The 16,265-nt window shown below is 44.7% G+C and overlaps 2 protein-coding genes across 4 annotated transcripts in view; both read right to left on the bottom strand.

The window, feature by feature from the left end:
• LOC130212201 (serine/threonine-protein kinase DCLK2-like) overlaps positions 1-2,190 on the bottom strand; it is a 10,893-nt gene extending 8,703 nt beyond the window's left edge. The window contains exons 1-3 of the mRNA XM_056443357.1: positions 2,097-2,190; positions 893-1,631; positions 458-786 (exon numbers count right to left, since the gene is read on the bottom strand). Of these exons, the coding sequence (XP_056299332.1) occupies positions 458-786; positions 893-1,310 (747 nt within the window). The 5' untranslated portion in view covers positions 1,311-1,631; positions 2,097-2,190. The remainder of the gene's footprint in view (positions 1-457; positions 787-892; positions 1,632-2,096) is intronic.
• Positions 2,191-5,343: 3,153 nt separating this feature from the next.
• LOC130212195 (NACHT, LRR and PYD domains-containing protein 3-like) lies at positions 5,344-15,653 on the bottom strand. Of its 3 annotated transcripts, none has more exons than XM_056443342.1 (10): positions 15,587-15,653; positions 12,503-12,582; positions 12,319-12,423; positions 11,303-11,407; positions 11,131-11,189; positions 8,039-9,782; positions 7,720-7,893; positions 7,448-7,612; positions 7,232-7,278; positions 5,344-7,112 (listed from the first exon to the last, which is right to left on the bottom strand). In XM_056443342.1, exons 2-10 carry the CDS (start codon positions 12,559-12,561, stop codon positions 6,616-6,618), a joined length of 2,955 nt encoding a protein of 984 aa, XP_056299317.1. In that variant the 5' UTR covers positions 12,562-12,582; positions 15,587-15,653; the 3' UTR covers positions 5,344-6,615. The 3 variants fall into 3 exon arrangements, with proteins under 3 accessions (XP_056299317.1, XP_056299320.1, XP_056299318.1); XM_056443345.1 differs by lacking the exon at positions 15,587-15,653 and adding an exon at positions 15,548-15,562; XM_056443343.1 differs by lacking the exon at positions 15,587-15,653 and adding an exon at positions 13,177-14,090.
• Positions 15,654-16,265: the final 612 nt, after the last annotated feature.

The following is a 16,265-nucleotide window of genomic DNA, read 5'->3' as shown; positions in this document are numbered from 1 at the left end:
ACAGAGTCTGAAAGCCGGCAGACGGATAAAGAATAAAAGCCTTCATGAAGCCTTCAAAATAAAAGCCTCCATTTAGAGGAGACTAATGAGTCCAGAGTCACGGTGACACGTTCCTCCAGCGGGAGGAGTGTTTCCCTTCTGACACCGGACTTCAACCGACAACCTGCTCCCCCAGAGAGCTGCAGAGGACTCGTCTTCATGGCGTTCAATAAATAAAGTAGAAATGTTTCGCCTCAGGAGCTCAGACCTTTATTCTGAAGCAGAGATCAGCTGATGACCTTTAACCTTTGGAGTGTTTCAGCCGTGGCCATCTTGGTTTCACTTTGACTAAACAATCAGGAGTGTTGGGTGCTTGACTGTTCCTACATTTCCCAGCATGCATTTCAACACAGTTTAACCCATTTGGTGACAAGAGGAACGAGCCAAGTGTTCCTGCATTGCATTGTGGGCCGCTCACCTGCCTCCCGTCCAGCGTGTACAGCCTCTTCACGGCGCCCGAGTCCAGCTTGATGGCGTCGGTGATGTCGGCCAGCACCTGGCTGAAGGAGTGCGCCGTCTTCCTGTTCAGCAGGATCCTCACGGCCTTCCGCGGCTTCACGCCGCTGCGGATCACCGTCACCAGCTTGGGCTTGATGAACTCTTTGGAGCCGCTCGCCGACACCCCCGCGGACGCCGCGGTGGGCCGGCCCGCGGCCCCGGCGGCGCCCGGCTTCCAGCTCTGGACGGAGATCTTCTTGTAGTCGACCTTTCGGTAAGACTCGTTGGAGGCGCAGACGTAGCACTCGCCTGGAGAGGGACACATCCACACTGCAGTCCCTCTGCCGGCCACCGGGGGGCGATCCAACCAGAGGAGTCGCCCCCTGGTGGTCAGGAGGGGGACTGCAGCTCCTACCTTCCACCAGCTCGTCCATGCTGGTGACCTTGCGGCCCCCGTCGATGGGGTAGATGGCGCGGACCCCCTGGGGGAGGTGCAGGTTGTCGGCCAGCGAGCGCGTGAGCTCCGCCAGCAGCGCGTCGTAGGAGCGGAAGCGGTCCCCGGACACGGCGTACACCAGGCCCGTGAAGAAGCGGTCCCCGTTGCGGTAGAAGCGCACCTTCTTGGCCCGTTTCTCCGAGGTGAGCGCCTGCAGGGTCCGGGTCCGGAAGTAGCTGCAGTTGGCGCTGTGGGCGGGGCTCGGCACCAGGCTGCTGCCCCGGGAGCTGGGCCCGGACCCGGCGGCGCCGGCCCTCTTGGTGCGGGCGGAGCGGCCCCGGCAGACCTTATCGCGTTCATCAAAGTGCTCCAGCTCGAGGGTCTTGCTCAAAGACATGGTGGGGGGGGTCACTTCCTGTGGGTCCAGATGCTTTTAGAATCAAGGAGCCGGGGCCCCTCCACAACGGGCCCCTGGGAGGAGCGGTCTGGTCCTGGTGGCAGGTGGGGGGTACTGCATCCAGCGGGACCCCGATGTCCTGATGAGGAACGACTCAGACCTCATCCGCCCGTGACCTCGCAGTGACCTTCCTCACGCTGAGCCCCTCTTCACACCTGGCTCGGGGTGGGTCTGGGGGTCTGGTCTGGGGGTCTGGTCTGGGGGTCTGGTCCGGGGGTCTGGTCTGGGGGTCTGGTCTGGGGGTCTGGAGGTCCCTCAGCACTGAGATAAAAAGAAGAGATGATCACATGGTTTACTGGTGGAGCTGAAGGCTGCAGCACATGCGGCCCCTCTGGGTGCAGGAGGGTCCACACACACACACACACACTCACCCCCCCCCCCCCCCCCACACACACACACACACACCCTCACCCCCCCCCACACACCCCCACACCCCCCCCACACACACACCCACACACACACACACACACGCACACAGAAGAGGTGTCATTAAATGTCCTGCTAACGGCTCAGAGCCAGAAATCCCCACTGCCGCGCCTGCGCAGTGAATGCACCTGCACAGCACCGCGGGCTCGTGCGTCTCACGGCGGAACCGGTCCGACCCGACGGACCGGAGGCCTCCGACCCGCCCGAGCCCGCTAAGCTGGGCTGACGTGCACACTCACGCGCACGCGCACGCGGAGGGAGGGAGGGAGGGAGGGAGGGAGGGAGGGAGGGGACACCTACCAATAACGCCGTGAAGCCGGTTCGTTGCTATGGAGGCTTCCTCCTCTTCCTCCAGCCCGGGGTGCGGTGGTGTTCCGGTCCGTTCCGGTCCGTTCCGGTCTGGATGCTCACCGAGCCGAGCCGGTCCTCTAACCCGGGATGCGGGGCTGCAGCGCGGGGGGGGAGGAGGAGGAGGACCGGGGCGCACCGAGGCGAGCGGCGGGCAGCAGCATGGCGGCTGCAGCAGAGGAGGAGGAGAGACCGGCTCAACACTCCTCCCTCCTTTCCTCCCTTCTCCCTCCTCCCTCCTCACTCCCTTCATCCCTCCTCCCTCCTTTCCGCCTTTTGTCTGGCTGTGAAATTCAAATTCAGTCATGAGGAGGACTGCAGCTAATCAAATCACTCCTGATACAGCCATTCATATATATATTTATTTATTTATATGTGTATATATATAGAATATATATTATATGTATTTGTATATAAATATATACATATATATATATTTATATGTACTTGTATATATTTGTATATATATTTATATGTACTTGTATATATATACAGAGGGAGTATATATATAGAATATATATTATATGTATTTGTATATATTTATACATAAATATATATATTCTCTCTCTGTATATATATATATATATATAAATACAGAGAGAATATATATATATATATAATATTATTATTGTAAAATAGAATAACATAGAAATATGAAATAAATGCATGACATATCATAATAATATATATATAATATATATGTATTACTAATAAACAAATAGTTTTAAAAAAATACAGAACTTGTAAAATCTATAAGTTTTACTTCCATTATATAATTACTGCAAATATCCTCCAGTTCTACTACTACTAGTGTTTCCACTTTAGATTGAGTAAATGTTCTTTTGTAGAAGTCAGGCTCTTATTGTGAAATCAGATGAAGAAGCCCCACCCTTCCTGTATGTGTGTGTGTGGGGGGGGGGGGGGGGCGACAGCTGGGCCCTGAAGCAGCCAAGACCAGTGGAGCGTCCCAGTGACAAGGTGAGCGACACGTGATGGGACCAGTACAGCCAATACTGCATTCATACAACAGGCTTTGGATGTTGTTGTTGTTGTAGATAAATGTCTCAACCGAAAAGAAACGCACTCAGACTTGTTTACATTTTATTAATTTCCTCATAGTTTATTCTCAAAATTATAAAGTATTATAGGTGTATTATTATATTCAGCCTAAATAATCCTGGAAACACAAAGTAACATTTTTATTTTAAGAAATATTATCTTTAATTTTTTCCCCATGTGTTTAAGTCATTAAAAAAATGTTGATCAAATCAACAATTATTATTTTATTTTTTTTTGGAAAATTTGATTTCAAAATTTAATTCTATCAATTTATTTGAAGAATATAACCAAATATGAATTAACTGAATACATGACATGTGTATTCATCATTTTTAACACGTAACATTTATGAAATCAAGAAGAAAATTATAATTAAAAAACTTGACATTATGAAACATATTAAATTGTATTAAATGGGGAAAAAGTGATTAAAATTAACACAATTAAAAACAGAAAATAATGAAATAAAATCTTCTTTAGTTTAAGCACAATCCCCTAAAACAACTTCTACAAACACCAACAACATGCAGGATTAAAGGCACACAGTTTAACTCTATGACAAAGTCAAAGATAATATCGTACTAGTATTGATAGTACTGTGACCTAAAAGTATGAAGGAGATTAATCGGACAAATTGTTAATATTTGTGTTTTGGAGAAATGGGATATAAACTTCCTCTCGCCTGTCTGGGGGTATCAGCTGGATCGTGACGGCCCACAGGAGGCGGGTCTAAGAAGCCGTTTAGCCAATCACTGATTAAAGATTTCAATGAGTCGTATACAATTTAGCCAATCAGCGCCATGAGTAGGTTCAGAGAGGCGGGAATAACGAGAACGAGAATTCTTCGTTCTCAAGAGTGAACCTCCTCCACTTCAGACAAAAGATCGTGGGGAGAAATAATTTCATATCGGCACAATTCCGAGAGATCTCCTCGTATTCAAGATGATTGTAGATGGCAGGCCTGGGGTGGGTAATCGGGAGAGTTCCCGGTGGGCCGCTTCACTTCTGGGCCGGTCGAGAATTTTATTTGTTGACATTTGTCACGTTAGTCCATCTTCTCTTAAAGTGGGCGACACACGTTCCGCATTCTGACACCGCAGCCTCTGCATGGGTTGTACCATGCGAGGAAGTTCACCCCTCCCAAATAATAGAGTTGGTTCGGTCCATTATGGAACTTAACCAACTAAATTTGGGAGAGGTGAACTTCCTCGCATGCAGTACCATGCGAGGAAGTTCACCCCTCCAAAATAGAGTTGGTTCGGCCCTTCGCGGTCTTTTCCAAAAAGTTTTCTCAGCTCCTGATAACTGGGCCGGCCCGACCGCAACGATACGCGTCAGGGAGGACGGGCCGGAGGGGCTGGAAAAGCCAGGTTTAAAAAAAGAAAGGCATTGGAGGAGGATGCTGCCAAATGTGCCAAGCTTACAGATTTATTTTCAAGAGGACAAACACAAGTGGCAACTGGTAAAGAGACAAAGGCCGAATGATTAGCAACATAACTATTCGGCTAACGTTGTAGCCGTGATTAATATCATTGTAGCGTTGTCAACCTATTCCCAAGCAAAATATTAAATTTAATTCAAATATTAGCCTTTTTATATCACCCAAAATATGGCGATCCATAGACTTTGCAAATATTGATATATACTATCAGGGCTCTCAAGTGTCACGCATTGAGCGTGAGACTCACGCATTTCTGTCTTAACTCACGCACTCCCGCCACACATCGTATTTCTCACGCTGAAAAAAACTCGGCTACTTAATGTTTGAATGCAGGGGTGCTCAATACGCCGATCGTGATCGATTGGTCGATCGCTGCAGAGCTCCGACGCCGGTCTGCGCGCATCGGGACGGAGCAAAGAAAAAGTCACTAGCCCCCGTCAACAATGCCGGCGCTGCTCAGCTGCGATGCGCGCGCAGGTGAGCATCGGGTGCTGATGGAAATGTCACGCTTGCCTGTCTTCAAAACTTGAGAGCCCTGTACTATGGATATTGAAGTATGCAGTAATATGACTCTTAATTTTTCTTTGTAGCTTCGGAGCAGCAGATAAGAGTCTCCTGCTGAAAATGATGAGCCTGACATTTGCAACGAGGAGGCCATGACGACAGGGACAAGTAGAGAGGATAACAGAGGACACTATATGAATTAAAGTTATATATTCTAAGAAAGAGCAGAATATGACAGTACTTGATGAACCAATATGCATTGTTTGCTCAGAAGTGAGTGTAGTAAAGGAGTAAATCACCACTTTATAATACACATGCAGAAAAATGATGACCATGATAATGACAATGACCATGATAATGACTATGACCATGACAATGACTATGACCATGACATGATAATGACCATGATAATGACCATGACCATGACAATGACCATGACAATGACCATGACAATGACCATGATAATGACTATGACCATGACCATGATAATGACCATGACAATGATAATGACCATAACTATGACAATGACCATGACAATGACAATGATAATGATCATGACAATGACAATGATCATGACAATGACAATGATAATGACCATGACAATGATAATGACCATGACCATGACAATGACCATGATAATGACCATGATAATGACCATGATAATGACCATGACAATGATCATGACATGATAATGACCATGACAATGATAATGACCATAACTATGACAATGACCATGACAATGACAATGATAATGATCATGACAATGACAATGATCATGACCATGACATGATAATGACCATGACATGATAATGACCATGACATGATAATGACCATGACAATGACCATGATAATGACCATGATAATGACCATGACCATGACCATGATAATGACCATGACAATGACCATGATAATGACCATGACGGCCCCCATGAGTTCTCACTCCAACAAATCTGGCCTACTGCCTCATCTGAGTCTGACACCCCTGCTATGCTATTCTGCCTTTTTTAATGTTATGCATATTTTTTGTTAACTTCTCATCTTAAGTGGATTATTATTGTTGTATTTAACCGTTACATTATTTGTTGGACCATGGTATTAATAAAAGAACTACAGGATAGTAAGAGCTGAACTGTTGCTTCATTTATACAATTTCCACTACCATGAACAAAGTGGGCTGGTCTTGAGCCTGAGATTCCCGGGCTGAAAAGTGGCCCCACTCCGGCGCTGGTAGATGGCGTTCATTTCCAATGCGGCGCGTGCATCGATGCCTCTTCTCGTGCCGAGGAGAGAAGCGAGAGGAGGACGTGATCTTCACGCGCTTCTGAAGCTTAGCTAAGAACAAAGAAAACAACACGTCATCCCCGGTGCAACGGCTCTTTGCCGACTCCTTTGAGCCGAGTCGCCGCTCGGTCGTACGAGGACGACCGCGCGAGCTAACGGCGGGTCACTTCCTCTCGGCCGATGGATCTACGTCAGCTGACAGATCAACGCAGACGACCGCGGGCGAAGCTCCGCGGAGGCGTGGAGGGGCTCCCTGAACGCGGCGTTGAAGGTGCGGATGAGGGTCCCGCTGTCGGAGGAGCCTCTGTAGAAGGACACGGCGCCCGCCGGCACGTCCAGGTACACCCCCACCCGGCTGGAGCGCCGGCTCAGGGAGGAGCCGCTCACAAAACAACCGTCGTCAGAGCAGCTCACGGACCAGGAGCGGTCGCTGCCTTCCAGCTCGCAGGCGCTCACTTCCTCCTTCCTGCCACCGGTTCTGGACGTTAACCCGATGTTGAAGGGCTCCGTCACCTCGGCCTCCCAGTAGCAGCGCCCCTCCAGAACCTGTTGGCACAGCACCTGTTGGCAGGAACCGGACCCTTCTGGCTGCTTGTCTTCCACCCAGGTCACCTTTCTGTTGCCCTCCGAGAGAAGGAGCTTCTCGTGGGCCCTGCTGGGGTCCCACGTGAGCGTACAGGCATCTGGAGGACGGAAACACTTCAATGAGATGGGCACGTTACGAAGACATCCATTAGAAACCGGGAAGAATTCTAGATCTTCTCATGCCATGAGTTGTTGAAGCGACTTTCTGCAGTCTTACATTTCCTGAATCCCGCTTTCATCCGTTGACTTCCGCCATGATCCAGACTGAAGAAAACAGACAAAGAACAACATTCATTGAGACATTTGAACTCTGTCCTTGTTGCTCTCCAACATCAGGAGCTCCAGCACACGACATGTCGGGTCCGATCTGAGGGTACCCTCGAGTCGTGTTGAAGTCTTACTACTCGTGGATTACTCTCGCATTGTTACTTACTTGATTTTGCACCGTGGGTCGTCGGTCAGCTTGGAGAGCTCCTTCCTCCCTGATTCTCCTGGATGGTTGTAGCTCAGGTCCAGCTCCATCAGCTTGGAGGCCTTTGAGCCGAGAGCCGAGGCCAGGGAAGCGCAGCCGACGCCTGTGATCTGACAACCCGACAACCTGAGGAAACGGTTTGGTTGATCAGAACAAAGGGTCAGGAAGTATTTATGAAGAAGCCAGTTCCCTGAATGATTGTGCTTTGAATGATGAGCGGCAACAAGAAGTACCTCAGCGCCTCGAGTCGGCAGCATTGACTCGACAGCCCCTCACAGAGCAGCTTCACTCCTGAATCCTTCAGGTCGTTGTTGCTCAGGTCCAGATGCCTCAGAGGCATGTCGGGGAACCTGAGGCCGACGGCCAGATGCTTCAGCCACGCCTCGTTCACGTTGCAGTCTGCAAGTCTAGGGGTGGATGACGGGGTTATTATACGACAAAGACAAAGGCCACACTGTGTGAAGCCAAGCATGGAATAAGACCGGATTGACATCCTCTACTTCTCACTCATGCAACAGGTGGTATGTGGTGCATGACAGACGGTAAACTTGCATGGCCTTTCTGCTGATCCTCACGGCCGGGATCAGCCTCCTTCGGCCTTCCTCCGATGTGTTGTAGCTCTTCAGGTCCAACACACCCAGATCCTGCTTGGATGCCTGCAGCATGTAGGCCAGCGCCGAGCAGTGCAGGGGACTCAGCTCGGTTTGAGAGCCGTCGGACGACCCGAGATATTCTTGAATCTCGTCTTTGACTTTGTGGTCTCTCATCTCGACCATGTTCTGGAAGAGGTTGATGCAGCTGTCTGGGGAGAGGGTCTTTCTTCGGATGGCTTTGAGGTGAGTCAAGATCTTCTTCTCGCTGTCTTGGCTGGAGTCCGGCGGATTCAGCAGACCCCGAAGGACTCTCCGGTTCGGTTCCACCATGAGGCCGAGGAGGAACCGCAAGAAGAGGTCCAGGTGTCCGTTCTGGTCTTCCAACACTTTGTCAACCGTCATCTTTAGAAGATCGAGTAAAGTGCGTTCGTCGTCCTCCGGACCGAGGAAGTCGCCGAGCTCTTTTGTGTTCTCGTTTGTGAAACAATCAAAGACAAAAAAAGCTGCGAAGAACTCCTGTACGATCAGGTGCACGAAGAAAAACACCTTTTTCTTGAAGGCGACTCGTTCTTCCCGAAGAATCATGGTGCAAAATCCAGAGTAGACGGTTGCTTCTTGTACGTCAATGCCACATTCCTCCAGGTCTTCCTCGTAGAAGATGAGGTTGTTCTTCTGCAGCTGAACAAAGGCGAGCTTGCCGAGTTTCAGAAGGAACTCCCTGTGTGTCTTCTGGTGGTACTTTCTGCTTGTGACTCGCGTCTGGGTGATCAACAAATGCGCCATCATCTCCGTCAGAGTTTGATGGGTTTCGGCTTTCTCGTCTCCCCCGGAGAACTCCTTGAACAATACGGCGGCGATCCAGCAGAAGATCGGGATCTGGCACATGATGTCGAAACTCTGCAAGGAGCGCATGTGTGACACGACCCTGTCGGCGAGAGCCTCGTCCGGACCGAATCTCTTCCTGAAGTATTCTTCTTTCTGTTGGTCACTGAACCCTCGTATCTCCGTCACCACGTCGACGAACTTTGCAGGGATCTGATTGGCTGCTGCCGGACGGGACGTTATCCAGAGTTTAGCGTCCGGCAGAAGGTCCCCCCGGACGAGGTTTTCGACGAGGTTACCCACAGATGTTGCTTCACTGACGGATCTCACTCGCTCGGCTCTGAAGTTCAGCTGAAACCTGCCTTCGTCCAGGCCGTCCAGGATCACGACAACTTTGGCTGCGAGGAGATCTTCCGGGTCTTTCAGATCTCGGACCGCCGGGTGATAGTCGGCCAGGAGCCTGTGCAGGCTGCGGTTCTCCGTGCTCAGGTTCAGCTCTCTGAACGCCAGGTTGAAAACAAAATCCACGTCCTGGTTTTCTCGTCCCTCGGCCCAATCCAGAATGTATTTCTGCACAGAAAAGGACTTTCCGATTCCCGCCACGCCCTTCGTCAGGACCACTCTGACCGGCGTCTCTCGGCCCGGCGCCGGCTTCAGGATGTCACGCAGCTTGACGGACTCCTCGGGAGGCTGAGGTTGTTTGGCGTGCCTGAAGGAGCGCTCCTCGTGGGGCCCCTCGCTCTCCACGGCGGTGATGAAGAGCGTGGTGTAGATGCTGGTCAGGAGGTTCTCTCGGTCGCCGAGGCCTTCGAGGGCCGAGGTGAACTTGCGCCGCATTTCTTTTTTAAGATTCTCCTTTGCTCTTAAAAAGTTGCTGCGCCCTGAAACAAAACAACAACAAATGCATCGTACCAAATTCCAAAGATATGGATTCCGGTGACATGTGATTAGTTCTGTTCCGCAGGAGCACAAAACAAAATGTTGTCGCGGTTCTGGGTTTGGTTTGGTTTACTGTTTTATTTTGAAAGGCCCTGTCTCTTGTGTCCTATGTTTCCCTTCACTTCCTGCCCCTGTGAGTGTCCTTGATTGAATGTTGTTCTTTATATTATTCCCTGGTCTCTTGTGTCCTATGTTTCCCTTCACTTCCTGCCCCTGTGAGTGTCCTTGATTGAATGTTGTTCTTTATATTATTCCCTGTTATTCCCTATATTAATCTCTATATTATTCCCTGATATTCCCTATATTAATCTCTATATTATTCCCTGCTATTCCCTTTATTAATCTCTATATTATTCCCTGTTATTCCCTTTATTAATCTCTATATTATTCCCTCTTATTCCCTTTATTAATCTCTATATTATTCCGTTATTCCCTTTATTAATCTCTATATTATTCCCTCTTATTCCCTTTATTAATATCTATATTATTCCCTGTTATTCCCTTTATTAATCTCTATATTATTCCCTCTTATTCCCTTTATTAATCTCTATATTATTCCATTTATTAATCTCTATTATTCCCTGTTATTCCCTTTATTAATCTCTATATTATTCCCTTATTCCCTTTATTAATCTCTATATTATTCCCTTTATTAATCTCTATATTATTCCCTTTATTAATCTCTATTATTCCGTTATTCCCTTTATTAATCTCTATATTATTCCCTTAATTAATCTCTATATTATTCCCTGTTATTCCCTTTATTAATCTCTATATTATTCCCTGTTATTCCCTATATTAATCTCTATATTATTCCGTTATTCCCTTTATTAATCTCTATATTATTCCCTTTATTAATCTCTATTATTCCGTTATTCCCTTTATTAATCTCTATATTATTCCCTTATTCCCTTTATTAATCTCTATATTATTCCCTGTTATTCCCTTTATTAATCTCTATATTATTCCCTGTTATTCCCTTTATTAATCTCTATATTATTCCCTGTTATTCCCTATATTAATCTCTATATTATTCCCTGTTATTCCCTATATTAATCTCTATATTATTCCCTATGTTCTTCCATATATTATTCCCTGTGTTATTCCCTCTTTTGGAAAACAACAGGAGTTTACTCCCCGGTGAGTCTGCATTTGGGTCCAGTCCTCCGTCGCTACCCGAACACGTCACGTGACCTCCGACCGTGGTCACGTGACCTCCGACCCCGGTCAGGTGAGTACTGATGTAGGTGAGTACCGGTTGCCGTGGCACTAGAGGAACGTTAGACGTACCGGCCTCGTCCTCGGCGTCTCTTCTGAGGTTCTTCTGAGGCGGTTCTTCAGCCGGCCGGCTGGAGGGGCGACAGAGGGTTGATTTGAGTTATTTTAAAGTGCTGACAGGACGGATCATGATGCACCGTGATGTGTGATGTTCAGTTTAGAGAATAAGATGTAAGAGAATTACCTTTGTGGCTCTTTAGCAAACGTGAGCGGCGTAGACTTGGACCTGTCACTCCTCAGAGAGACACCGCTGGGAGCCCAGGACTGGGCCACACTCACCTGGGAAATCCTGAGAGAAGAGAGAAAATATATATATATACATATAAATACAGGACTGTCTCAGAAAATTAGAATATTGTGATGAAGTTCTTTATTTTCTGTAATGCAATTAAAAAAACAAAAATGTCATGCATTCTGGATTCATTACAAATCAACTGAAATATTGCAAGCCTTTTATTCTTTTAATATTGCTGATTATGGCTTACAGCTTAAGAAAACTCAAATATCCTATCTCTAAATATTAGAATATCATGAAAAAGTATACTAGTAGGGTATTAAACAAATCACTTGAATTGTCTAATTAACTCGAAACACCTGCAAGGGTTTCCTGAGCCTTGACAAACACTCAGCTGTTATAAATCTTTTTTTTACTTGGTCTGAGGAAATATTAAAATTTTATGAGATAGGATTTTGGAGTTTTCTTAAGCTGTAAGCCATAATCAGCAATATTAAAAGAATAAAAGGCTTGCAATATTTCAGTTGATTTGTAATGAATCCAGAATGCATGACATTTTTGTTTTTTTAATTGCATTACAGAAAATAAAGAACTTTATCACAATATTCTAATTTTCTGAGACAGTCCTGTATATATATGAATATATATAAGTATATAAATATATATATATGAAGATATAAATATATAATATATATATATTATATATGTATATAAATATATATTGATAAATATATATACATATATATGTATATAAAAATATATTAATAAATATATATATATATATTTATCAACATATATAAATACATGTATAAATAAATATATATATATATATACTTACACAGACATATAGACCACATACTGTATTATTCGTTACATATTAGGATACAAGTTTAAACAAAATGCAAAAATGCTCATTTGCAGCTGCTCACTTATGATTGGCTGGAAATAAATGTTATTTAAATTACCTTTGTGGCTCTTTACCAAACGTATCCGGCATATACATGGACATGTCACTCCTCAGAGAGTCACCGCTGGGAGCCCAGGACGGCGCCACACCCACCTGGGAACTCCTGAGAGAAGAGAGGGAATATATATATAAATATATATATTTATATACAAAAATACATTTAAATAAATATTTTATTTTACCTGATCCCCTCACTGGTGGTGATGGATCTCCTCTTCATCCCCCTCTTCCTCTCTGCCATTTTCTTCCGTTGTTGCTAAAACTTTGAATTTCAATGAGTTTATTTGATCATTCTAGTTCATTACATCACAGGAACATGCACTCAGGCTAAGGCAACACACAAGGAGATACTTGTATAGTAATATACTATAATATTTAACGGGGCACTTTGTGAGATTATCTTGTGTTTTTCATTTTAAATTTGAAAAGTACGTAATAAATAAATGTTGTGGAGTAAAAAGTCAAATGTTGGATTAAAATGGAAATACTCGAGTAGATTACCTCATTTAATCCACTTCGCTACCTCCTCACTTTAGTCCAATAAAGTCAGATTAAGATCAAATATAACAGAACTTTATCAATCCTGAATCAAATTATTGTGCCAGAGTTTGATCATTAATTACAACAGAAGAAGAATAGAATAACAATAGAAACGGATCTGAACAATAGTCATATTTATTATGTTTACTTGGACCAAGGAGAAACAGAAAAGTAAAAACAATTAGATCAAAACAAGATATATCTATATATATATATTTATATTATATATATATATAAAATTGTTTAAGCCAGTGCCTACTATAATATAAAACAGAATATATATATATATTATATATATCCGCTAAGGCCATCCGACCTCTGCAGCTCATCCAGAATGCAGCAGCTCGACTGGTCTTCAGCCTCCCGAAATTCACCCACACCACTCCGCTCCTCCGCTCTCTTCACTGGTTACCGGTGGCTGCTCGCATCCGCTTCAAAACACTGGTCCTTGGTACCGTGCTCTGAACGGATCGGGCCCCGTCTACATCCGGGATATGGTCACACCGTACACCCCGGCACGTTCGCTCCGCTCGGCAACAGCCAATCGACTCGTGCCTCCTGCACCTCGAGCTAATCACTCGAAATCCAGACTGTTTGCTGTCCTGCTCCTCAGTGGTGGAACGAGCTCCCCACTGACATCAGGACAGCAGAAAGTCTCTACATCTTCCGTCGGAGACTGAAAACACACCTTTTCCGACTATATCTGGATTAAAACACAGATTAGCACTTCAGTGGCTCTTAAATAGCACTTACTTATGGTACTTTTGTAGTTCGACTATGTTGAGGAAATGTTACTTCCTGTATTCTTGTTGTTCTTAGTTTGTACTCTAGGTTGAAATGCACTTATTGTAAGTCGCTTTGGATAAAAGCGTCGGCTAAATGACATGTAATGTAATGTAATATCAATATATATATAAAAGTGTTTAAGCCAGTGCCTACTATAATATAAAACAGAATATAGAATAGAATATACACTTTTATTAATCCCCAAGGGGAAATTAGTTCTCTGCATTTAACCCATCCTTAGTTATTAAGGAGCAGTGGGCTGCGGTGAAGCGCCCGGGAAGCAAGTGGGGGTTCAGTGCCTTGCTCAAGGACACTTCGACTTGCAACTAATGGGGAGAGCGGGGATCGAACCCACAACCCTGCGGTTGCAGGACGGCCCTCTTACCCCACTGAGCTAAAGCCGCCCCGGACAGGACTGTCTCAGAAAATTAGAATATTGTGATAAAGTTCTTTATTTTCTGTAATGCAATTAAAAAAACAAAAATGTCATGCATTCTGGATTCATTACAAATCAACTGAAATATTGCAAGCCTTTTATTCTTTTAATATTGCTGATTATGGCTTACAGCTTAAGAAAACTCTAAAATCCTATCTCATAAAATTTTAATATTTCCTCAGACCAAGTAAAAAAAAAGATTTATAACAGCTGAGTGTTTGTCAAGGCTCAAGAAACCCTTGCAAGTGTTTCGAGTTAATTAGACAATTCAAGTGATTTGTTTAATACCCTACTAGTATACTTTTTCATGATATTCTAATATTTAGAGATAGGATATTTGAGTTTTCTTAAGCTGTAAACCATAATCAGCAATAAATCAGAATAAAAGGCTTGCAATATTTCAGTTGATTTGTAATGAATCCAGAATGCATGACATTTTTGTTTTTTTAATTGCATTACAGAAAATAAAGAACTTCATCACAATATTCTAATTTTCTGAGACAGTCCTGTATATATATATATATTTATTTATATTATATATATCAATATATATATTAAAGTGTTAAGCCAGTGCCTACTATAATATAAAACAGAATATATATATATATATATTTATTTATATTATATATATCAATATATATATTAAAGTGTTTAAGCCAGTGCCTACTATAATATAAAACAGAATATATATATATATATATATATATATTGCACATGATATTGAAATGTAATAAAAAAGTAAGTGCGCATGTCTGAGCACAGACATGCGCGCGCACACAGATGAGCTCCTCCCACGTGACAAGCAGACGGGTATAAACGCAGCAGGGGCGGTGAGGAGAAGAGCAGGAGAACCAGCAGTAGAACAACAGTAGAACCGGAAGTAGAACCAGCAGTAGAACGGAAGTAGAACCGGAAGTAGAACCAGCAGTAGAACCTAGAGTAGAACCAACAGTAGAACCGGTAGTAGAACGGAAGTAGAAAACCTCGGGGAAACCCTGTAATGTGATATTCTAATGATGAAATGAGACTTTACTTCCTGGTTCCGTGTTTTAATAATTAAACATTTCTCTAAATATTCTGAAGCTGCTGCTTGAGATGATCATAATAGTAATAATAATAATAATAAATACGTTGAACTCATGAGAATTATTTGCATTTCTTGTTGACGTGTGTGCGGACTGCGCATGCGTTGTAAAAACATTTTCGTTTCAGCCTCGACGGGAGGCCTTCGCGTGACCTGCGTGACCTCACGAGACCCGCAACGGCCCCGTCTTCGATGACGTCTTTCACGATTCTGTGGAAAACCCCAAACCGGAGAAGTCAAGGTGCGCGTGCCCGCGTTTGTGTGCGCCACACAGGAAAACAGGTTCAAAGGTGCGCGTGCCCGCGTTTGTGTGCGCCACACAGGAGAACACTTTAAAAAGTGCCCCCCCCCCCCCCCACACCCACCCACCCACCCACCCACCAGGGGGTCCGGCGCCGTCCCTCTCCTCCGGGAACAAACCTCTTTTCTCTCGGAGTCCTGCGGGCCGAGACGCGTCGAGTCCGGGGAGCGGAGAGCGCGAGGCGCCGGGCTTTCGGTTTCATGCCCTTCAAAATAAGAGTCAATACTCCATAGAAGTAACAAGTACTAATACCCCTCTGTCAAATACTTTAGAGAAGTAACGAGTACTAATACCCCTCTGTCAAATACTTCATAGAAGTAACGAGTACTAATACCCCTCTGTCAAATACTTTATAGAAGTAACGAGTACTAATACCCCTCTGTCAAATACTTCATAGAAGTAACGAGTACTAATACCCCTCTGTCAAATACTTCATAGAAGTAACGAGTACTAATACCCCTCTGTCAAATACTTTATAGAAGTAACGAGTACTAATACCCCTCTGTCAAATACTTTATAGAAGTAACGAGTACTAATACCCCTCTGTCAAATACTTTATAGAAGTAACAAGTACTAATACCCCTCTGTCAAATACTTCATAGAAGTAACGAGTACTAATACCCCTCTGTCAAATACTTCATAGAAGTAACGAGTACTAATACCCTCTGTCAAATGCTTCATAGAAGTAGCAGTACTAATACCCTCTGTCAAATACTTTATAGAAGTAACGAGTACTAATACCCCTCTGTCAAATACTTCATAGAAGTAACGAGTACTAATACCCCTCTGTCAAATACT

The sequence above is a fragment of the Pseudoliparis swirei genome, chromosome 21 (assembly GCF_029220125.1).
Source record: "Pseudoliparis swirei isolate HS2019 ecotype Mariana Trench chromosome 21, NWPU_hadal_v1, whole genome shotgun sequence".
NCBI classification, from domain to species: Eukaryota; Metazoa; Chordata; class Actinopteri; order Perciformes; family Liparidae; genus Pseudoliparis; species Pseudoliparis swirei.
The sequence above is the reverse complement of the archived record's forward strand: the minus strand, read 5'-3'. Positions and strand labels throughout refer to the sequence as shown.